Here is a 24078-nt window from a genome sequence, read left to right as displayed (position 1 = left end):
ATCCAAAATTCCGTGTGTCACAAAATTAGAATATTGTGTAAGGGTTAAATTTTGAAGACACCTGGTGCCACAAACTAATCAGCTGATTAACTCAAAACACCTGCAAAGGGCTTTAAATGGTCTCTCAGTCCAGTTCTGAAGCCTACACAAACATGGGGAAGACTTCAGATTTGACAGCTGTCCAAAAGGCGACCATCGACACATTGCACAAGGAGGGAAAGACACAAAAGGTTATTGCTGAAGAGGCTGGCTGTTCTCAGAGCTCTGTGTCCAAACACATTAATAGAGAGGCAAAGGGAAGGAAAAACTGTGGTCAGAAAAAGTGTACAAGCGATAGGGATCACCGCGCCCTAGTCAAGATTGTGAAAAAAAACCCATTCAAAAATGTGGGGGAGATTCACAAGGAGTGGACAGCTGCTGGAGTCAGTGCTTCAAGATCCACCACCAAGAGACGCTTGAAAGACATGGGTTTCAACTGCCGCATACCTCGTGTCAAGCCACTGTTGACCAAGAAACAGCGCGAAAACCGTCTCACCTGGGCTAAGGAAAAAAAGAGCTGGACTGCTGCTGAGTGGTCCAAAGTCATGTTTTCTGACGAAAGCAAATTTTGCATTTCCTTTGGAAATCGAGGTCCCAGAGTCTGGAGGAAGACAGGAGAGGCACAGGATCCACGTTGCCTGAAGTCTAGTGTAAAGTTTCCACCATCAGTGATGGTTTGGGGTGCCATGTCATCTGCTGGTGTCGGTCCACTCTGTTTCCTGAGATCCAGGGTCAACGCAGCCGTCTACCAGCAAGTTTTAGAGCACTTCATGCTTCCTGCTGCTGACCTGCTCTATGGAGATGGAGATTTCAGGTTCCAACAGGACTTGGCGCCTGCACACAGCGCAAAATCTACCCGTGCCTGGTTTACGGACCATGGTATTTCTGTTCTAAATTGGCCAGCCAACTCCCCTGACCTTAGCCCCATAGAAAATCTGTGGGGTATTGTGAAAAGGAAGATGCAGAATGCCAGACCCAACAACGCAGAAGAGTTGAAGGCCACTATCAGAGCAACCTGGGCTCTCATAACACCTGAGCAGTGCCAGAAACTCATCGACTCCATGCCACGCCGCATTAATGCAGTAATTGAGGCAAAAGGAGCTCCAACCAAGTATTGAGTATTGTACATGCTCATATTTTTCATTTTCATACTTTTCAGTTGGCCAACATTTCTAAAAAATCCCTTTTTTGTATTAGCCTTAAGTAATATTCTAATTTTGTGACACACGGAATTTTGGATTTTCATTTGTTGCCACTTCAAATCATCAAAATTAAATGAAATAAACATTTGAATGCATCAGTCTGTGTGCAATGAATAAATATAATGTACAAGTTACACCTTTTGAATGCAATTACTGAAATAAATCAAGTTTTTCAAAATATTCTAATTTACTGGCTTTTACCTGTATAATGTTTGGGGGTTCTAAGTGATTTTCTAGCAGAAAATACAGGATTTTTACTTGTAAGCAACAAGTGTCAGAAAAGATTTAGTCTTTAAATGGTTAAATTGAGAACTTCTCCACGGAGTTCAGTCTATTGATAAAAGAACCTGAAAGAGATACAATGTATCTTCTTATCAGACTTGGCAGGCTGCCCAGAGGAGGAGAGAAGAAAACTTCAGAAAACTTGCATTGACTTCTATTACAGAAGTCATTTGCAAGTCCCGCTGAAGGTATAATCGGCTTTTTCTATCAGCACAATCGGCTGATGCCGATTAAGTAAAAAAAGCCAAATATCGGCCGATATATCGGTCGACCTCTAGAAGAGATAAACTTGCACAGGGCCAAAATCCAAAAAGTACGTCAAGCAGTCTGAGATGGGTTCCAGCACTAACTTTTGCAGAAGGGAGAAAAAAAAAAAAAAAAAAAAAAAACGCACAGCTAAAGTTGCACGCCCACAGCAAAACACAGATAGCATTGATGCATCGGACATTGGCCACCTGCAACAATTTATGCCTTCAGGGGCTCTCCTGGAGAGTAGCAATGGCTGACCCTATAAGATTCCATGCAAGAATTTTGCAATTTCACAAAAAGGTTTTGAAAACCTTTAAACCCAGCATGGAATGAAAGCCACCCTTTACCTGGAGGACAGTCACCAGGTTTAAGTTGAAACTTTGGAGACATACCCAAAACCCCTTGAAAGAGGATCGGTGTCCGAAAGGTTCCACAAATCTTTGCAGAGAGGCTAGCAAATTTGACAGCGTGAAGGTGGTGGCAGAGACTGAAATTCCAGCTTGTAGCCTATAAATACACCATTCTGAACCCAAATGTCTGAAATATCCTGTGACTAGCTGTCCACAAAAGAAAAAAGTCTCTCTAACCCCCCCCAGGTTTGACATCTGGAGGACCTTGGGGTCCAGGATTTATGTAGGAACAGAATTCCAGGCTTTGTCTTGGACTTGGTCTGAAGGGAAATTAAATGAGCTCTTCCTATCCTCAGGAGTAGGTGGCTTTCCAGATAGGGCTTTTACCTTTGTCTGGGGCAAAAGAATGCTAGTCTGCTCCCAGTGAACTCATTGAAAGTTTGAAGAATCTGCCAAAGAGGTGTTTCACAATCAAAAAAGCATTTGCAAGAGGCAATTCTTGCACTGGCACTGATGCTTTGCATATCAATATTCGAAACAACGTGTCCTCTCTGCATGTGTACCGAAAGGAGACCCATTCTGGATATCTGGCACAGAATATTGACCAGCCTGTCAACACAACAGAGTAGTGTCAGATACAATAGCTTCAGTTATGCCGTGTACACACGGCCGAATTTTGACCAAACGTGCCGGACGGAACGAATCCGTCGGACAATTTGACCATGGAAATCTGTTGAAAAGTCCGACGTGATTCAGTCCTGTCGAAAGTCCAGTCGTGTGTACACAGCATTAATGGGAGGACAGAGAAATCCCAGACACAACCTTGGATAGAAAGTTATGGTCCAGCAAATGGGCATGATCAAAATGGCAGGGAGAATAAGGCCTTAGAAAAGGGCTTCTAAACTTTTACCCACCAGGTTTTCAAACATGAGGATATTCTCACAAGGGAAAGTTTTGTCAAGACAGGAAATGGCCAGGTCCACAATTCAGTCCATTTCTATAGGCACCCCTCATTCACGGGGTATTGCTAGGCAAAAAACTGAGGAGCAAACATGTTACCAGGTTAGGTCAATCACTATACAAGATGGCTGCATTAGAAAAAAAGTCTTAACAATCCTGGGGCTTTTTTGGAGTACCGAAGCTAGTAACTTTATATTCAGTTGCCACATATAGCACCAGATCTAGCCATGAGCAGACTGCATCAATAATGACCTAAATGGAATTATGTTTTTGGAGTTCTGTTTGTAGATGGCGACTTCTGTACCAACTCCCCTGCAGCCCCAGTAAATTCAGAGACAAATGCTGGAGGATAGGGCGGGGAAGCATGCTTGTGGTTACTGCATTCTGAGACAGCCATCGTGGTGACAATTCTTCCCATAAATAACAGAGAATTATTTCCTAGGTAAAAATTGAGGAAGGAGTAACACCTGAAGGGTTTAAGTCTCAGAAGAGTGCTGTGAGGCAGACGACTGGACTGTCAGTGTTAGGTCCATTGGAGAAAACAAGACCACCTGGTTTCCCTCGCAGTGTTGGCAGAGCGCAGGATTTCTGTCAGTACCCTTATGATGAGCCATCTTATTGTATAGGAGTGAAAGACTGCCTTACAATGGTGCTCAAAATTACTGCCAGAGCAGAAAAGAAGGATCTACAGAACGTAATCTGTGACCAGGTCACCTTAAGGCAGCAGGGAGCCCAAGCAATGGCAAAAGGATTGTAGCTTTAATGTATGGGAAAGGAGGAAAGGCAAAGTAGTCCGCCCAAGTCCAAAATGGCACATGTCTGCACAATATGGTCACCATAGAGGGATCATAGTCAGTTTGCATGAGTCCTGTCAGATTCTACTGTTGCAACAATCTACAATATACTTCTCCCGGCTCTAAGCCATCTTTTGAATCATTGGAGGGCAAGCTTTATTTTGACTATCAGCATGCTTAGTATGTAGCCATTCTCCTATCGGGACATTTTTGACATTCTCTGTAGCCTCAGCTGCACTGAAGATAAATGGACAGGAGACTGCGGCTCCTGTTCATTCATAAACTGAAGCATCATAAACACAGGTTATGATGCTCAGTGACAGTTACGAATGGACAGTCACTGACTCTGCATTCAGAAAAAGGAAGAAGCCGGTAAATGACATTTACCGACTCCTTCCTCTGCTCTCCATCCTGAAAGATCAGGGACATGGGGGGACCATAGGAGGACACGGAGAGCCTGGGGTGATCGGGAGGGTGGAAGGAAGGGCGGGCTGTCATAAAAGCTATACAGGGAGATCGGTGCTTGTAACTCCCCCCCCTCCCCCTGCCGCATCAATCATCATTGAGGCTGCCCAAGTATCAGAGCATTTGCACGAGTACAAGTAATCGTGCAAATGCTCAGTATTGGTGCAACCCTAGTACTAGTGATGCAGCTTGCGGCACCATCAAAGTCCCATTTCATAATGTAGCCTCTAGTTTGCGTGCTAAAGAGGTACTCACAGTTCTTGTACTGAAGCAACAGCATTATTGGTTGGTACTTCTTGCAGCACCTTGTCTAAATGTCAACTAATACACCTCTGTACGCTTCAATACAAGACCTGCAAGTGATTCTTCCACTGGACTGTTTGTATCTACTTAGAAAAAGAAAAAACATACTACATCAAATGTTTAAACTGAAACAATGTATCATTATTACAAAAATAATTAAAAAAAAGGTAAATTTGAAACTAATGGCAGCAACGTCTTAAAGTTTGGACAGGGCTATGTTCACCACAGAGTAGCATCCCCTCTTAACACCTGGGAATGGAGACAAGTTGCTGGAGTTCTGGGAGAGAAATGTTTTTCCAATTCAGGCCTTAAATACGATAGCATTCTAACTGCTGAACAGTCCCGGGTCCGTTTTATTTTTCATTTTCAAGATGAGCCAAATATTTTCAGCTGGTGAAAGGTCTGAACTGCAGGCAGGCCAGTTAAGCACCCAGACTCTTCCACTATAAAATCAATGCCGTCATAGATGCAGTATATGGTTTAGCATTGTCCTGCTGAAATATGCAATGTCTTCCCTCAAAGGACTTCTGAATGGGAGCATATGCTGCTCTAAAACCGGGATATATAAATTTTTCAGCATGGATGGTACCTATCCAGATGTGTAAGCTGCCCATTCCATATGCACAAATGCATCCCCATGCCAGAGATGCAGCCTTTCAATGTGGATAAGCCAGTAGGTATTTTTTTCTCTATTTAGTCCAGGTGACAGTGTACCCATGGTTGTCAAAGAATGTCAAATTTTGAATTGTCTGACCACAGAACAGTTTTCCGCATTTTAAAAATGGGCTTTGGCCCAGAGAAGGCAGTGGTGTTTCAGGATCATGTTTAGATATGGCTTCTTCATGATAGAGCTTTATCTTGCATAATTTGATGACACGTGTTCATACACAGTGATTTTTGGATGTAATCCTGAGCCCCATGCAGTGATGTCCCATCACAGCATCATGCTTTTTTATTATTAATTTATTGCAGTGCCGTCCGAGGGCCCAAAGATCACGGGCATCAAATATTGTGTTTCGTCCTTGCAATTTTTCACATTGAACATTATTCTGAAACTGTTCGACATTCTTTAGACGCAGCTTTCCACAGACTGAACCACTGTCCATCTATATTTATGAGAAACCTTCTCAAAGATGCTCTTTTTATACCCAATCATCTTACTGACCTGTTGCCAATTACCCTAATTAGTTGCAAAAGGTTCTTCCAGTTCTTCCTCGTTAGTACCACTTTGCCAGCTTTTTGTTGCCCTGTTCCAACTTTGAGACTTGTTGCTGCCATCAATTTCAAAATTACCTTATTTTCTTGAAATGGTACATTTTTTCTCAGTTTAAACAGTTGATTTGTTTTCTACTTCCTATTGTGAATAAAATACAGATTAATGAGATTTGCAAATTCATTGCACACATAGCCAAGTAAAAAAAACTAGCTGCATCCAGGACGGAAGGTACAAAACAAAAAAAAAAAAAAAAAAAAAACAAAAACAAAAAAACCACACACACACACACACACACACACACACACACACACACACACTACACCAGACACATCCAAAAAATTAGAACATTTGTAACTGTCTCTAATAGACCCATGTACAAGTTCTTTTACGGTTTCAACACAAATTATAGGTTGTATATTGGGTTACATTTTCTTTGTTTAGGCTTACACTACGGCCAGCATCTACTACTTCATGGATGGAGATGCTGGCCCATTAGGCAATCATGTCAATCCTGACATTTTGTAAGAGCCTATATTAATATGTTCATGGCTGTGTACACACGCTGTCTTGTGCAGCTGAGGAAAGACTAACAGGTCTGCTTCATGGTAAAATAGCTATGAAAGAATTAAGGAAGAGGACATTGCTTAATTCTGATAATAGTAGCATGTTCATAGTACACATTTCTCTGGCTTCAATACTTCAGTCAACTGTGCAATCTCACTTTCTTCTAGACTAAAATAGACCTGCTGACAGACTATTGTGCAGAACTCATGGATATAAGCACTCTGACTTTAAAATTGGCTTGGAGTACTCACCAACTCTGTCTGGAAGAACCTCAAGAGCAGATACCCTTTCATCCTTGTGAAGTTCAAGTCCATAAACACAATCAAACCCATCATACTTTATAAGATAAAGGGAAGGGTTGACTGGTACTTGATCTAGAACAGTTCCTTTCCACTGAGTTATAGGACCACTACCCTCTTTCCAGCCGTGCTGTATTCTGCAACCAACGATATTTCGCCTTGGCTGGGAAATTGGTTTGCTTGGTCCCATGTTATTGCGATGTTTCCTGAAAGCAGAAGAACAATTTACCTAAATTATAAAGTAGGCATTCACAAGCACATTAGCTTTACTTGCATTATCCGCCAGTGAAGAACCCCAGCAAGGTTAACAAGGTACAGTGCCTAATAAAGTGTTCACACCTTTGTTGTCAAAGCATTGCATTTTTATTGAGCAGTGTAAAACAAAAGTTGAAAGACCCAGTTCACCTTTTGTAAAAAAAAAAAAAATAAAAAAAATGCATATAATTTTGCAGGTAAAAAAAATAAATAAATAAATAAAAAGTGCATTTTTTTAAATTACGGCCTGTAAAGTGATCTACTGGTCACAGGTGCAAAATTAGGTTCCTGCAGACACTGTGTGCTCACAGGCAGACAGTTACTGAAATGCAGGAAGAACCAACAAACTAGGAAGATGATCGCTAGCACCCTTACAGTTCATTGAGAACTACAAGCTGTCCGCTGCAGTGGCAGACGGGACTTGCAGTTCATTCACAGAACTCTGAATGAATGTGACTGTGTGGGGCAGCAGTTCTTATAAATGTGACAATGGGTGCAGGGAAAGAAACCCCACCCTGTCACAGGAGCGGTTGGCTGCTCCAAACTAACATGTTATACCCTAAATACAAGTGTAACATGTTACAAAAGGTGGATTTATCCTTTAAGTCCTTAGCCATTCCATATTTCAATTCAAAATGAACAGTCTATGCAAAATGACTTGCATAGTTAAATAGTAGGTGAGGTTGAAAGACACAAGTCTAACCTATGTGTGTGATTATATTAGGGATGCACCGAAATTTTGGCCGCTGAAACATGTTGGCCGAAAATGGCTTTTCCGGCAATTTGCCTGAAAATGGCGCCAAAAATGGGGCGGGGCCCGCCCCTGGTGCCGCCCATCACGGGGGTGTCGTTCTGGAGCGTCGTCCTTACTCTCTCCTCCTCCCCTCCCTCCTCGCCCATGCTGCAGGCGGCCCGTGGGGTCTCCGTGTAATGTCTCCCTTTCCCCCGAGCGGTGGCTGCATATGGATCCTCCGCTGATGTGTAAATCAGCTGTGCAGGGGCTCGGTTGCGCTGTTTACTCTGAAAGTGAAAACAAGGGAGAGGTGTCTAGCAGTGTGTGCTGTGCTCTCTGCCTCCCCCTACAGTGCAGTACCCGGCATGGAGATTGAAAGTACAGAGCTGCAGTTGCCAATTTTTAAAAAGGCTGTCTAAATAGGTTTGTATGTGTGTGTTTATATGTGTGTTTTATATGTGTGCGCATTTATTTGTGTGCATGTGTGTGTTATAGGTGTGTATGTATGTCTATGTGTGTGTTTATATGCACTGGTGAGGCACAGGCAGGCTGCATGATGGGCACTGGCAGGCTGCTGGGCACAGTGAGGCTGCATATGATGGGCACTGGTGAAGCTGCATTGATCTCCTGTACCATGTCCCCAGTCTCTGGCCATCTCCTGTACCATGTCTGCAGTCTGACCCTCTCCTGCATAAAAATAATTTTTTAAAAACAGTCACTTTCGGTGTCGGTTTTCGGCCTAGTGTATTTTTCATTTTCGGTATCGGTTTCGGCACCAAAAAACCCATTCGGTGCATCCCTAGATTATATGTCAGTATTACATTGTATATCCCTGTATGTTGTGGTCGTTCAGGCGCTTCTCTAATAGTTTTTTTATAAACAACCAATGCCCCTCGCTGAGACCACCGCCTGTCATAGGGAATTCCACATCCTTGCCGCTTTCTACGGTTCAGCATTGTGCTATAATAAACTTGCAATTGCTCGTTATGCAATACAATACGCAAATGAAATTTATATATTTTTTTTTCAAACAGTTTTTTTGGCATGTGGCTTTTTTTTTTTTTCACGAATTATAAATACAAAAAAAAAAAAAAAAAAAAAAGTCAAATCTGTGTTGCGTTTACCAACATAAATCTGTGTGGCGATTGGCCACAGCAATAAGGTTCACAGCCAAAATCATTGGCTGCAAGCCTGCTGACCAACTTGTGCTGTGTCCAACCACAGCATGTGTTGAGGGGGGCACGCACACACGCCTGTGAAAACACAAGTATGGCGTGGTGCACGGGGATGTCATGGTGCCCAGCTGCTGGCCAACGGTAAAATTACTACTACCTGGTCGGCAAGTGGTTACTTATAAAGAAAAACACACAAACACCTCTTTCAAGTTAATATTTTGCAGAGACACCTTTGGCAGCATTTGAAACCTTAATTCTGTGTGCATAGGTATATCAACAACTTTGCACATCTAGACACTGCAATTTTCCCCATTCCTCCTAGCAATAATGCTCAAAGCTTGGTCAGGTTGCATTGGGATTATAAACAACTTTATAATCTGGCGCAAACTATTGGAGTCAGATCTGAGCTCGGACCGGGCCATTTCTGGACATTAACATTGTTGTTTTAAGCAATTCTTCTGTAGTTTTGGTTTAAAGTGGTTGTACACCCTGTACAACCACTTTTACCAACAGGTAAGCCTATATTAAGGCCTACCTGTAGGTGCTGGAAATATCTCCCAAACAGGTGAACATGCTGAAACGTTATGCTTTTTGCACTATAATATTGTTCTACTTAACTGGGAGTATTGAAGAAAGTGTAGCGTCAGTGTGTCCTGTCCACCATCTAGCTTTTTGCACTGCAGTAGTGACTTAAATTTAATCAGTGCAGTGCAATGCACTAGTAACAGTTATAATTTTTCTAGGTTTTGGGAAGCCATTTAAGAAGTTGTTTTTTAAGCACTTGTGCATAAAATTGGCGTTATTTTTAAAAAGTTTAAGTACAAAATATCGGCAAATAATAATCGGCAGGAGAGGTGGCTGAAATATCGGCACAAAAAAAAAAAAAAAAAAATCAATATCGGCCGATCCCTACTTTAAATTTATTAATGAAGTAACGCAGTAGTTCACACTTGCAATTCATGCCATGCAATTCCTTTTCCTGTAAAAACTATTATGTCACCAATGTTAACCACTAAAAATCGGCTGCATTTTTTTCCTAGAAAACTTACTAAGAACCCCAAAACGATGTGTTTTCTAAAAGCAAAGTCCCTGTAGAATGAAATGGGGGGTGCTGCAAATGTTTACGTCACACAATATTAGTGCAGCAGTTTATCGAGTACAAATTTTCAGAAAAAAAAAAATACATTTAATGAATGAGTGCACAAACACACAATACCCATTTTCTGCTAAACAAAAAAAAAATAGATATGCCGAAAAATAGATAGCCAACATGCCACGTTTTATAACTAACCCTTGGAATGGCGAAAAATTATAGTACCTAAACATCACCAAAAGGTGACGACTTTAATGGTTACCAGTTTAGAGTTACACACAAGGTCTGGGGCTAGAATTTTTGCGTCAATAATGTGTGTATTAGTTTAGAATCTAACCGATTCCCTTCAAAAATGTGATGCAATACTTACGTAACCTGTAGCAACATAGTATATAGTGAGGGGGAAATTGACAAGTTCTCTCAACGCCAATAGCAACTAATTTTTTCTTTTTCCACACAACTTAGAAGAAAAAAAAAAAATATCTATGCAGATCTCCCCTGTGAGGAAATGCCACCGATTGTCTCTCCTCACACGCTTATAGGTGAGGAAAGTAATGCCAATAACCAGCATTTCCTTGTTTATGTGTGATCAGCTGTGATTGGACACAGCTGATCACATGGGTAAAAAGCCTCGTCATCAGCTCTTTACCAGGATCAGTGATGCGCCGTGTTCCAAGGACAGAGAGCATCAACGATCGCCACAGCATGAGTGGGATGATGTCATCCCAGAACGAGAGAGACGCCACATGTCCACTTTTTGACAATACACCGGGTGGGAGATGGTTAACCTTTCAGAAACTGAAAAATCTGTAGGAGCCAGTGACCCAGGATATAATCCAAACATCCTTCAGAATAGTCTTACTATTTCAAGGTTTTTAAATACCTCTCCATACTTACTTGTGAGAGGTCCTTTTCTTCATCATATTTGCCGAGACACCCGCATGTGCTAAAAAGAGAAAAAAAAAATAAAAATTGATGAATCAAAGACTCAACAGAAACCACCATCCAAAACTTGAGACTTGGGCCCCTTTCACACGATAAGCCCGCTCTGATCCGCCTGTCTATTTTCAGATGGATCCGAGCAGGCCACCCATCGACTCCTATGGGCAGGCGGGAGTCAGCGGAGATGTGTCCGCTGACAACCGCCTGTCATCCGCTCAAGACAGACGTATGGCAATACGTTCAGCCATCCGTCTGGTGGATCGGATGAGATCTGATGAAAACCGACATACTGTCTGTTTTTGTCCAATCTCCCCATAGAAATCAGTGGGGCTCCGACAGGTCCCTCCCTGCTCAATGAGCAGAGAGGGACCTGTCATCCGCCGGCTCAGCAGAGATAAATGGAGCGATCTCCCGCTAAGCTGGTGGACCCCTCTAAACTGCTCCGCCTCGTGTGAAAGGGGCCTCATCTGGTAAATGCATATACAAAATATAAAAAAATAAAGACAAAAAAAAAAAAGGAAAACATGAAAGAAATACAGTGCATTATTATTGTTTTTAGTAGACGTACTGCATGTCATACTTTTCAGTGCACACCACAGCAGTGCAGTGGTGTGAACTGCCACGATACAGATTAAGGCTTCAAGCCTCGTTTATGTTGGAACTGTGCTGGAAAGGCTGCCAATGGACCATTAGGGTTTCTTCAGCAGCCACTCTGTAAAACAGATACAGTTAATTAGATGCTCAGAGAAGCAACAACTAGCTGGAAAAAGAAAAAAAAATTGTGTTAGTTTACAGCTGTGCCAGTCACTACAATAGCTGGTAACAGCCGCTCTACATACCCTGAACAATCTTAAAGTAGGTCCTAGTAGCTACATATATGGGTGTGGGTTACACAGGGAAGATGCATCATCAAACCTTATAGATCACTACAGGACTCAGCAGTGATTTAGGAATAGAGAAGGAACAGAGCATGTGGTGGAGAAAACACGAATCCCCAAGTGTTGAAAGCCAACGAGATTCAAGCAGGAATGAAACAGAAGGGAAGTATTTCTATTGCCAAGATCTGGATTTAAAAACTCAACAGGGTCACTAAATGGTTAAAAAAAAAAAACCCTTAGATTTTAAAGTTTTTTTTTTTAAACAGGCTATACGTGCCTTCCCTGTGTAATGGTTTTGCACAGAGCAGCCCCGATCTTCCTCTTCTTGGGTCCTGCGCTGGAGCTCATGGCCCCTCCCTCCGGTTAAGGCCGCCACAGCAAGCAGCTTGCAACGGGGGCACTTGAGCCAAGCCACAGCTCCCTGTGTCCGTTCAGACATGAAGCAGCGGCCCGGCAAGCCCTCTTTCTCTCCTCATTGGCTGACTAACAGCAGCGGGAGTTAATGGCGCCATACTGCCGTTTTAGCCAATGAGGGGAGTCCCGCACAGCCGAGACACTCCGGCAACATTGCTGGATCTGGAGGGACCTCAAGTTAGTATGAGGGGGACTGCCACACACAAAGCTTTTTTTTTTTTTTTTTTAAATGCATAGAATGCATTAAGAAAAAAAAAAAAAAAAAAAATAAAACTTCTGCCTTTACAAATCACTTTAAAGGACAGAAATTGCTTTGTTTTTTCAACCAAACTGTATAGTACAGATTGAACTCCTGCATAAGTGATCATATTTTTATATCCATTCTTGATTTAGGATATACAATGAAGTTTTACCTGCATCAGCTCTTGATCGCTGAGTGGCCGCCTTTCCAAATGGAGTCTTCATTCATCTGTATATGAGAGGGCAGCAAAGCTGCCAAGTTATGGAGAAAGTTATGGTCGCTCCAAGCTTGCTGTAGTGATTGCCATACACATGAAAAGGGATCCCTTGTCACTTGGTAGATGAAGACCTCTGCCAGTCTAAAGATTTTCTTATCAAATTTAGTTTTGCCTGTCAAAGAAACAAAAAAAAAAAAAAATAGGATTTTTAAAATAGCTTACTTGTAAAATCCTTTTCTTGGAGTACATCATAGGACACAGAGCCTCAAAAAGTAATTACTTGGTGGGTTATGGGACTACCTTCAGGTGTTGACACTGGTATAACCAATACAGGAATTTGACTCCCCTATATAACCCCTCCTCCTTACAGGAGTCTTCAGTTTTTGTAGCCAAGCAATATAAGTAATCTACTCTCACCCCATAAAACAGAGGGACGGGAGCTCTGTGTCCTATGATGTACTCCAAGAAAAGGATTTTAAAGGTAAGCCGTTTTAAAAATCCCGTTTTCTTTATCGTACATCATAGGACACGGGGCCTCAAGTAATTACTTTGTGGGATGTCCCATAGCAATGCTACTTGAGGGGAGGGAGACACAACCCGTAGGGCACCCCCAGAAATTATACTGCTGCCTGCAGCACACTGCACCCAAAGGCGATCTCCTCATTCCATCTTACATCTACTTGATGAAACTTTGTAAATGTATGTACTGAAGACCAAGTTGCGGCCTTGCAGATGTAAGACATGGAGGCCTGGTGACGCAGTGCCCAGGAAGCACCAACCGCTCTGGTAGAGTGCGCCTTAACTTGAAAGGGGGGAATCTTTCCCCTTAAATCATAAGTTTGAATTATAACTTGCCGAATCCACTTAGCCACAGTAGATTTTGACACTGCCTGTCCTTAGGACCCTCTGGCAGAATAAATAAGACCTCAGTCTTACGAATCTGAGCAGTTTTCTTTAACTAGATCTTCACTGCTCTCACCACATCAAGACAATGTAGTGACTTTTCTTCCTTGGAAGATGGTTTTGGAAAAAATGATGGCAGGACAATATCTTCATTCAGATGAAAGCCTGAAACCACTTTTGGCAAAAAGCCTGGACGAGGGAGTAACACCACTCTGTCCTCATGAATATTCAAATATGGCTCTTTACAGGAAAAAGCAGCCAATTCTGAAACCCTCCTTGCTGAGGATATAGCAACCAAAAATATCAGCTTCCTAGTCAGAAGGACTAAGGGAACATGCTGTAATGGTTCGAATGGCGGTTTTTGTAACACTGACAAAACTAAATTCAAGTCCCTGGGCTTAAGGGTGATTTAACTGGCGGATTAATCCGCATCACTCCTTGCATGAAACCCCGGACTAAAGAATGCGTAGCAAGTGGTCTTTGAAATAAAATTGATAAGGCTGAGACTTGGCCCTAGTACTCAGGGCCAACTTCATCTCTACCCCTACTTGTAGAAAGGCAAGAATTCTGCCTCTAATACATCTCTGAGGGTGCCAACCCTTGGATTCACACCATAAACTTTCCAGACTCTATAATATATAGCTCTAGAAGCTGGCTTTCTAGCATTAATTAAAGCAGAAATAACCGCCCTGGAAAGCCCAAGTCTTTCCAGAATGTGGGTCTCAATAGCCAGGCCGTTAAATTTAGCATTTGTAAAGTAGGATGGAATATCGGCCCCTGTGAGAGCAGGTCTGGCCTTAGTGGAAGGGACCACAGATCCTCCACTGCCATCTTTACGACCTTCTGGGCCATGCTGGTGCTGCCAGAATTACAGGTTTTCTTTCCAGCTTGATCCTGCAAAGAAGTCGAGGCAGCAAATGAATAGGGGGAAATGCATAGATCAGTAAAAGCTGATCCTACAGTATCACCAACTCATCTGTTCTGCATGCGAATGGATCCCCCCTTGTTGTGGACACAAAGTTGACTAACTTTATGTCGCACTGGATGCTAGAAGATCTACATCTGGGAGTTGCCCATCCTTGACAAACAGCCCGAAACATGTCGGGGTGAATAGACCATTCCCCTGGGAATAATCTGCTGGCGGCACATGTAGGGCGCGTGCCAATTCTCTATTCCCGGAATGAAGACTGCCGATGGGCACGGAATATTTCTTTCTGCCCAAGTTAGAATATAGTTCACTTTTCTCTGCACTGAGAGATTCTTGGTGCCCCTTTTGGTGATTGATATAGGCCACAGCCGTGGTATTGACAGATTGGATCCTGTCGGGACAATCCCTTAACCTGGAAGTCCAGGCTTTTAGAGCCAGACGCACTGCCCTAATCTCTAGGATGTTGATGGGCAAGGCACTTTCAGTTCTTGAACACTGTCCTTGGACAGTTGCCTTCTCTGTCAATACCACTTTCCAGATAAGTGGTCTGAAGGATTTACCCTTTAAGACATTCTTTAGTAACCACCAATTGAGGCTTTGGGACACCCTTGGGGACAGCCGCATTGGCAAGTCCAAAGCTTGGATCGTTTTGTTACAAGCAAATAGAATACTGTTTTGCAACAGTCTCAAATGCAACTGGGCAAAGGGAACTGCTTCGAATGAAGCCACCATCCTTTCTAACAACCTTATGCAAAGGCGAATGGGAGGGACCTCCTTTTGACCTGACCATTCGCACCAACTCTTTTATGGAGGTGGGTTTTTTTTCTGGGCAAGAAGACCCTTTTTCTGGGCTGTATCTATGATCAGACCCAAATTTTTTTTTTTTTTTTTTTTTTTAACGATTTTAATGGAGACTTTACTAGGTTGAGAACGCAACTCAGACCTTTCCAGGTAACTGGTTGTAATGCATACACCTTACTCCGAACAGCGATTGGTCTATTAGCAATAGATCGTCGAAGTATGCCAAGACTGTTTAAGCCCTGTGCCCTTGACCTGGCTACAGGTGGGGCTAGCACTTTTGTGAACACTCGAGGTGCTGTAGCTAGCCCGAAGAGCAAGGCTATAAACTGAAATGCTGCTGTTCTACTTTGAACCGCAGAAACCTTTGGTGAGCGGAAAATATATGGACATGCAGATATGCATCCCTGATGCTGATAGGCGCCAGAAGTTTTCCTCCTTGCAGGATAGAAACTACTGACTTGATCGACTCCATAGAAAGGATCTTCAGGAACGGATTTAGATTCTTTTAGATCTAGAATGGATCTGTTGAATTTTTGCGTGGCTCTGTACATGTACAGGAAACGCATGAAAAAGGCAGTGAAGGTTCCAAGGAACCTAAGAAAAAACAGATCAGCTGACTCTACTAGAGGTAGCTTGAAAGAGGCACAAATCATCTCTGTAAGAAGTTTATACCAGCAATTTCTCAGATTGCGAGGCTGAAAAAAGTTCAACTCTGTCTCCTCTGCAGAGGAGTACTCGGTTTGCCTTTCTTCCCGATAACCTGAGGGTAATCCTTTATCCTCTACCCACTATTCCCTTGATAAGGGATCTCAGGTGGGGGAGGGGGATCTAACACGCTTCCCATCCTTGGATAGCGGATGTGATTAAAGTCGCTAATTTTCCTTCTAGGCCCTGCAGGGTGGAGGAAAAACGCATTTTCAATCATGTATACAGGGGCTGAATATTTTCTCCTCTTAGGCTCAGTTTCCACTATTGCAACCGCAAAGTTGCGTGATTTTACCGTGATCTTTTGCTGCCGAGAATATGTCGGGGCGCGATTTTGATGTGACAGTAAACAATGCCTGTGTATTCTAGAGGTCTATGGACCTCAAGTCGCATCAAAGTGGTACCAAAGTAGCGCAGAGACTACCTTGAAGTCGCACAGATCTGAACAGTACTCCTTGGAAATCATGCCCTAGAGTCTGACGGTGGAGGCCGTCACCGCACCCTAGAGGCAGCTGCCCCTGCGCAGGGGAAGGAATCCGTTTAAGTGACTTGTCCAAGGTCACAAGGAGCCAACGTGAGGACGAGGTCCCACGTCTTTCAGGAAGCCTCCCATGGCTATGCTGGCCATCAGAGTAGTTAACCTGTGAGGAGTGGCTCCTTTACTAGTGAACGCCGACATGTGGATCTGAACCCATGTCTGTCAGGAAGTCTCCCATGGCTGCACTGGCCGTCAGAGTAATTAACCTGTGAGCTGTTGTGGCTTCACTTTTTATTTAAAGGACATTTATACCTTCTTTTGGACAAAAGAGCTTTACTGCTAGAAATCATTTGGATGTATTTCACTAAACCTTCCCCAATGAAAAGGGAAACTAGTCAGACACCCTTTTTTGCAAGATGCTTCGGCTGACCAACCCTTTTAACCACAGGGTCCTAAGCATGTGTTTTAGCACAAGCGCAAGGCGAGATGCCTGGTGGATAGGGCATTTTATGGCATATATGGCAAAACATAGCGCCATTGGTAGGAGGATTTTAACCAAAAAAATTCTGACTCCTTATTTGTTGGATGCTTAAGCAATTATGCATCTTTATTGATGCTGGAAATCGCAGCGTCTACTGCTGGTACTTTCCAACCTTTGTGAATTTTTCCTCCATGATAGAGAACCGAGAAACTCTGGAGGGAAAAAATGCTTATCCAGATGATCCCATTCAGCATAAATAAGCGCTGTAAAAAGTTTTTTTTTTTTTTTTAAAAAAACAAAAAAAAACAAAAACAAAGAAGGGACCTGGACTTTCAGCTTACTCTGTTAGTAGTAGTATAAAAAGTGGAATGAACCATCTCTGTAAGAGTTTGTACCATCAATCTGTCAGATTGTGAGGTTGCATAAGGTTCATCAACTGTTGTTTCCTCCGCAGAGGAAAATTTGGCTTGTTTTTCCCCGTGATCATCTAAGGATAACGCCTCATCCTGTGCCCACTGTTCCCTTGGAAAAAGGGGGTTGAGGTGGGGGAGGGGGATCTAGCATGCTTCCTATCCTCTTGGATGGAGAATGCGATTAAAGCCGCTAATCTTCCAGCTAAGCCCAACAGGGCAGAGGAGAATGCATCTTCAGTCACATACACAGGGGCTGAAGTGTGAGAAGCAGTTGCACCACCAATTGCTTCCAATGACTCACCCTGGCTTGCCATGTCAGGTATCACCGGAGAGGATGACAGTGTGGAGGCATGACTGGAGTTCCCAACGCCTTGGGGTGGAATCCTTGGTACCTTTGTGGTACACTGGAAATCAAATGTGCTAAGCACAACAGCAGAGGCACTTTAACAAATTATGGTATTTGCTGAACAATAGTTTTAGCAAAAGAAAACAATGTCACCATAAGGATCAGCCTTTGATGCTGAGTACCATAATATTTCCTGTGCTGGAAATGCCTGTTTACACACCTTTATATGCCCAGCGCTCCTGTGTCTCTTATTGTGACAGACTTCTGTCTTCAGCATATGAACTGAGAGCGTCTGTGTTAAACCTCAGGTGAGAACCTGATTACACATAAGTGTCAGCTGTTACCGTACCTCTCCAGGAGGAGAGGGGAGGAGAATTTTTATCAGCAGTGTTTGTTAGGCTCCTAGTTTTAAAAAAAGACTTCACTTTAGAAAAAAAAAAAAAAAAAAAAATGCAAATGGCTGGTTTTGTATGTTCTTAAACTACTGCTGTAACCCCTTTAGATCCCTCAGAAGAGGAACACCATCTGTTCAATTAAGAACTCCCCTCTGGCTGCAGGGACCACACCCGCTGCTATAGCCAGACACAGAGTTGCTGAAAAAGGCATCGTACTAGACTCCCTCTAGAGGAGACATTTTAAAGGCATACAATATATATATTATATATATATAATATATATATAATATATATATATATATATATATATATATATATATATATATATATATATATATATATATATATATATATATATATATTTTTTTTTTTTTTGTGGAGAAAAAGGCATAGGTGGACTTTTTACAGTTCCTAGGCTTCTCCCCTTACCTTATCCTTGCTGCAGGATACTACCGATTTAACAGACAGATCCAACTTTCACCCATCACGGCGGGCAGCTAGTTAAACCTTCAAAGACTGGGGCCCTTTTTAATAGGGGTTCCGCTCCTTTGGACCTGTATAGCACCCCTCAGGAACAACTTTAGGTAATATGAAAAACCAAAGAGTCCTGGTTCCTAGGGTCCAGCTCTCAAAGAAAAGCTTACAGGCAAAACCTCGTTCTTCAATGCGAGGCCCAGGTACCATCCTATGGCCTCAGTGGCGAGGATGGATCCGGTTGTGAAGGTTTTTTTAAATCCAGCATGGATCCCTCCCTGGAGCTCCTCAGAGCACATCTTCACTCGTGACCAACACCTTAGACACTGGCGAAAAAACTGAGGACTCCTGGAAGGAGGAGGGGTTATATAGGGGAGTCAACTTCCTGTATTGGTTATACCAGTGTCAACACCTGAAGGTAGGCCCATAACCCACCAAGTAATTACTTGAGGCTCTGTGTTCTATGATGTATGATAAAGAAATACCATAAATACAAATAGTCATCAATATGAAATAACCATCATCCACTACAAAGTCTGCTTTTTTAACTTAAAAATGTCAGGTTAACAGGTTGCAAAGTTACATACAGTGGAACCTCGGTTTGCGAGTACCGCGGTTAACGAGCGTTTTGCAAAACAAGCACTGTATTTCTAAAAATCCTAACTTGGTTTGCAAGTGTTGTCTTGCAAAACGAGCAGTATTCAGGCCAAAAGCGGTGTGCAGTACCGCTTTTGGCCTGAGGTGGGGGGCGCCGGAGCCAAACAGCGCCGATCATCTGCGTTCGGAAATGCACGGAAAGGCCGAGGACAGTTCGGCTGACCTCGGCAAACCTCAGAAAGGCTCGTGAACAGTGTCTTTCCGAGGTTTGCTGAAGTCAGTCGAAGTGTGCTCGGGCCTTCTAGGCTGTTTCCGAGGCTCTCCGGCGCCCTCCGCCTCTGGCCGCATGCGGTATTGAACCCCATTGAAGTCAATGCAGAACAAATTTTTTTTTTTTTCACTGACTTCAAATGGGAAAACTCGCTTTGATATGCGAGTACTTTGGATTACGAGCATACTCCTGGAAAGGATTCCGAGGTTCCACTGCAATATAAATATAAAAATTCCCACATGTGGAATTTATCAGATTTTATTTAAATCCTTTTAATTGAGAACACAGCAATGTAATACACAACAAACTACAAACCAAAAAAAACGCAATATACAAAGAAAGCAGTGTCAACATATAAGACCTAAGTGTACATTCAGAAAGATTTGCTGCCGTTGAAGCAAAAGCGCCAATAGAGCCAATTCCCAATCAAATCTCACACACAACCATCCATGGGCAATAAAGAATATTGGGGAATCCAGGTAGCTTAATTGTAAATAAGTGCTACAAAGACTCCTAGCAGCTCAGTGGAAAACAAATGTCTAAACATATTTTGAAGATGTCCTGGTATTTCACAAACTATGGGGTCCATTTATACTGCGTCCATTGTGGACGCATGTTACAAGCATTTGTCCATCCTTGACAATTCCTGGACATATTTTGCTTAAAACGGAGATTTCCCATGATCGTCTGCTCCATCTAATGGCCATGATGCAGTATTTTGTTTGAAAATGCGTCAATCAGAAAACATACAGCATTATGGCCACTAGATGGATCATAGGAATCTGCTTATCACATTCGCAAAAAAGTTTAATAGAGTCCTTTAGGCCTCACACACTGGACATTATAAAAAAAAAAAAAAAAAAAAAAAAAGCCAGTAGCGTTAGCTGTAGAAAGCTGTAGCAGTAGAATTAGAATTTGTTTTTCAGTAGCATTTTTCAGCTTTAGCCGTTGTATTTTTTAGCTTTAACAAAATTATACTCCCACAAAAGCACGTCTCAAAACGCTTATAAAATGCTGAATAGCTGCGTTTAAGCTTTTTTCAGTGATCATTTTTCCAGTTGAAAACTCTTCTCAAAAAACACTATAGTTTTGGGTTTTTTCCCAGCCAGAAAACACCCCTGCCAAAAAATGCTGATAACAGCCTATGTGTGCATAGACACCTAGGATAACCTGCTGCAGAGTTTATTGGCTGCAGAAAAAAAAAAAAAAAGCTTGAAGCCAAAACCAGCTGTAAAAATGTCCAGTGTGCATGAGGCCTAATAGTTACAAAGCATGTAGCCATTCTCCAGGGCTTTAATTGTCTGACAAAACATTAACGTGAGAATAAATATTCTAAGCCACTTTAAAAAAACGGAATGATTCTTGGTGCCAGACATTATCTAAAACTAAGCTAGTTCCCTGGGATAAGGCTTGTTGAAGTTGACAGGATAACCACAACTACAAAAAAACAAAAAAAAAAAAAAAAAAAAAAAAAAAACCACACCATTCTACAACTTTGGTGTTCAGCATGCAAACATTGAGAGAGAAGGTTAGAGAATAGAGGATCATACAATGTTCCACTACAGCAATTAAAAACAAAAAAGAGCTTATAAAAGCTTTTTTTTTTTTTTCTAAGAAAAAAAAAAAACACACACACACACACACACGTCACTTACCTGCTCTGTGTAATCGTTTTGCACAGAGCAGCCCTGATCACGCGATTTTTCGTCACACTTACCTGTAAAATCCTTTTCTTTGAATACATCATGGGACACAGAGTTAGGCTAATATTCATTACCTACTGGGTTATACACCATCTCTATGTGAATGGACACTGGTAGACAAAGTCTTAGACAGGAAGTGTTCCCCTATATAACCCTTCCCATACAGGAAGTAAATCAGTTTTGTAGCAAGCACTGAATCCTCAAAAAAAAAAAAAAAAAAAAAAAAAAAAAAAAGAGGGGCGGGATCTGTGTCCCATGATGTACTCAAAGAAATATTTTACAGGTAAGCATGACGAAAAAAAATCTTATTTTCTTTTTCATACATCATGGATCACAGAGTTAGGCTAAGATTCATTACCTACTGGGACGTCAAAAGAGCAATAGCCTTGAGGGGAGGGAGACACCCTGCCAAACAATAGCCATTAGACCTTATACGGCAGCCCGCAGTGCACTGCGGCTGAAAGCCGAATCCTCTGCTGCTCGAACATCCACTTTTTTGTAAATTTTGTAAATGTATGCACTGAAGACCAGGTAGCAGCGTTACAAATCTAAGCCACAGATGCCCGATGGCAAAAAGCCCAGGAGGTTCCTACACCCCTGGTAGAATGAGCTCTCACCCTAAAAAGGGAGGAGCTTTACGATTCAGACCATAAGCCTGAATAACCAATTGATGGACCCAATTGGCAATGGAAGCTGCCTGCCCTTTCTTGGGTCCTTTTGAAAAGCAAAAAAGGAGTCTGATCCTCGGATCTCCGCACATCTAGACAAAAACTTTGACTGCCCAGAAACGCCCAAGGAATGCAGTAGTCTCTCTTCCGTCGAACAAAGCTGAGAGAAAAAAGGCAAAATAATGTCCTGATTTAAATGAAAGGCCGACACCACTTTTGGCAAAAAAGGATGGAACAGGTGGTAATACAACCCTGTCGTGGTGAAGGATCAAGTATGGTTCCCTGCACAAAAGGGCCGCCAACTCCAACACCCTTCTAGCCAAGGTGATGGCCATCAGGAAGGCTAGCTTGCGTGACAGCAAGTCTAATGGAATTTCCCTGATAGGCTCAAATGGTTGTTTCTGTAACACAAACAGCACCAAGTTAAAGTCCCATGGACACATATGTGACCTAATGGGGGGAAGCAAATGAGTTGCCCCCTGCATAAAGGTTTGGACCAGTGAATGGGAAGCTAAAGGCCTTTGGAAGAATACTGACAGGGCCGAAATCTGAACTCTGATTGTACTCAAAGCCAATCTAATTTCCACAGCTGACTGTAAAAAAAAAAAAAAAAAAAAAAAAAAAAAAAAAAGAGAAAATCACCCAATCGTGTATTTCCGAGGATGCCATTTTCTGGCATCACACCAAGCAATACAAGTCTTCCAGACCTTATGATCGATCTTCCTAGCGACAGCTTTTCTAGCATTCACTAGGGTAGACACCACTGGTCTCGAGATGCCACGGTCTTTCAACACCTAACGCCATGCCATCAAATTTGGAGACTGTAAATTGGGGTGGAATGTAGGACCTCGAGACAGTAGATCGGGGCGATGTGGAAGCATCCATGGCCCGTCTATTGTCAGTCTCACAATCTCCGGGAACCAGGACCTTCTGGGCCAGGCTGGTGCCACCAGAATAACTGGAACCCCCCTCTCTCCGAATCCTGCGCAACAAATGTAGAAGGAGAGGGATCGGGGGGGAAAGCGTAAACCAGGGAGTATTGGCTCCATGGAACTACCAGAGCATCTGCTCCAATTGCTAGAGGATCCCTTGTTCGGGACACAAACGGCTATAGCTTACTTTTAACCCTGGATGCCAAAAGGTCGCCCTCTGGCCACCCCCAACACTGGCAAATTTCCTGGAACACCCCTGGGTGTAGGGACCATTCCCCCAGGCAGATCTGCTGGCAGCTGAGAATCTTGCCTTCCAGTTCTCTACTCCCAGGATATGGACTGCCAATAGAAAATCGGCACATGTCCCTCTGCCCAGGCTAGTATGTGGTTCATCTCCTTCAGAGCTGAACTCCTCCTGGTAATGCCTTGGTGGTTTATAGGCCACTGCAGTGGCCTTGTTGGACTTAACCCTGATAGGGCAGTCCTGAAGCTCCACCGTCCAGGACCGTAGGGCCAGACGTACTGCCTGCAACTCCAGGACAGTGGTGGGCAGGATCTGCTCTGTACTTGACCATTTCCCCTGAGCCCCTCTAGGGTCACTCCCCAGCCTGAGAGACTGGCATCTGTGGTCAGTACTCTCCAAATTACCGGTAGGAAGGATCTTCCCTTTCGCACGTTCTCATCCTGCAACCACCCAGTTTAGGCTTAAGCGTGCCCGAGGAGATAAGAATATTGGATAGTCCAGGGCTTGTCCTCTCCCGTTCCAAGCCAACAAGATGGCTTGGTGTATAGGCCTGGAACAGAACTGGGCATAGGGCACTGCCTCGAAGGAGGACACCATCCTTCCTAGAAGACTCATACAGAGCCGAAATGGAATGTTGTCTGGTGTCCCTTATCCTTCAGGGCACTGATCCTTACGGTGGCAAAAATACCCTTGCTTAGACCGTATCTAGGATCAGACCTAAATACTTCAGACTTTGAGCTGGTCTCAAGGCTGACTTCTCGCTATTTATGACCCAGCCTAAGCTTTCCAAATACCGCACTGTGCAGGTTATGCTCTGTACTAGAGCCTGTAGTGAGTGATCTCTGAGCAGGTCATCCAGATACCCGAGCACCAAGATACCTTGAGCCCTTAAAAGGGCCAGTACAAGCGGCAAGCCCAAAGGGTAGAGCCACAAACGGAAAATGACGTTCCTCTACTGCATAGGCAGGAACCACTGATGAGGCTGAAAAACAGGTACGTGTAAATACACGTCCTTTATATCGATGGAGGCTAGAAAGTCTCCCATATGGAGCGAGGCTACAACTGGGC

At 43.0% G+C, this 24078-nt stretch overlaps 1 protein-coding gene across 2 annotated transcripts in view; it reads right to left on the bottom strand.

Annotated features, from left to right (window-relative positions):
- Positions 1-24078, bottom strand: part of SPIN1 (spindlin 1) — a 98963-nt gene that overhangs the window by 21983 nt on the left and 52902 nt on the right. For both annotated transcript variants that reach the window (XM_073632956.1, XM_073632957.1), the window contains exons 2-4: positions 12627-12843; positions 10877-10925; positions 6676-6929 (exon numbers count right to left, since the gene is read on the bottom strand). In XM_073632956.1, coding sequence (XP_073489057.1) covers positions 6676-6929; positions 10877-10925; positions 12627-12678 — 355 coding nt within the window. In that variant the 5' untranslated portion in view covers positions 12679-12843. The remainder of the gene's footprint in view (positions 1-6675; positions 6930-10876; positions 10926-12626; positions 12844-24078) is intronic.

The sequence above is a fragment of the Aquarana catesbeiana genome, linkage group LG01 (assembly GCF_042186555.1).
Source record: "Aquarana catesbeiana isolate 2022-GZ linkage group LG01, ASM4218655v1, whole genome shotgun sequence".
NCBI classification, from domain to species: domain Eukaryota; kingdom Metazoa; phylum Chordata; class Amphibia; order Anura; family Ranidae; genus Aquarana; species Aquarana catesbeiana.
The sequence above is the reverse complement of the archived record's forward strand: the minus strand, read 5'-3'. Positions and strand labels throughout refer to the sequence as shown.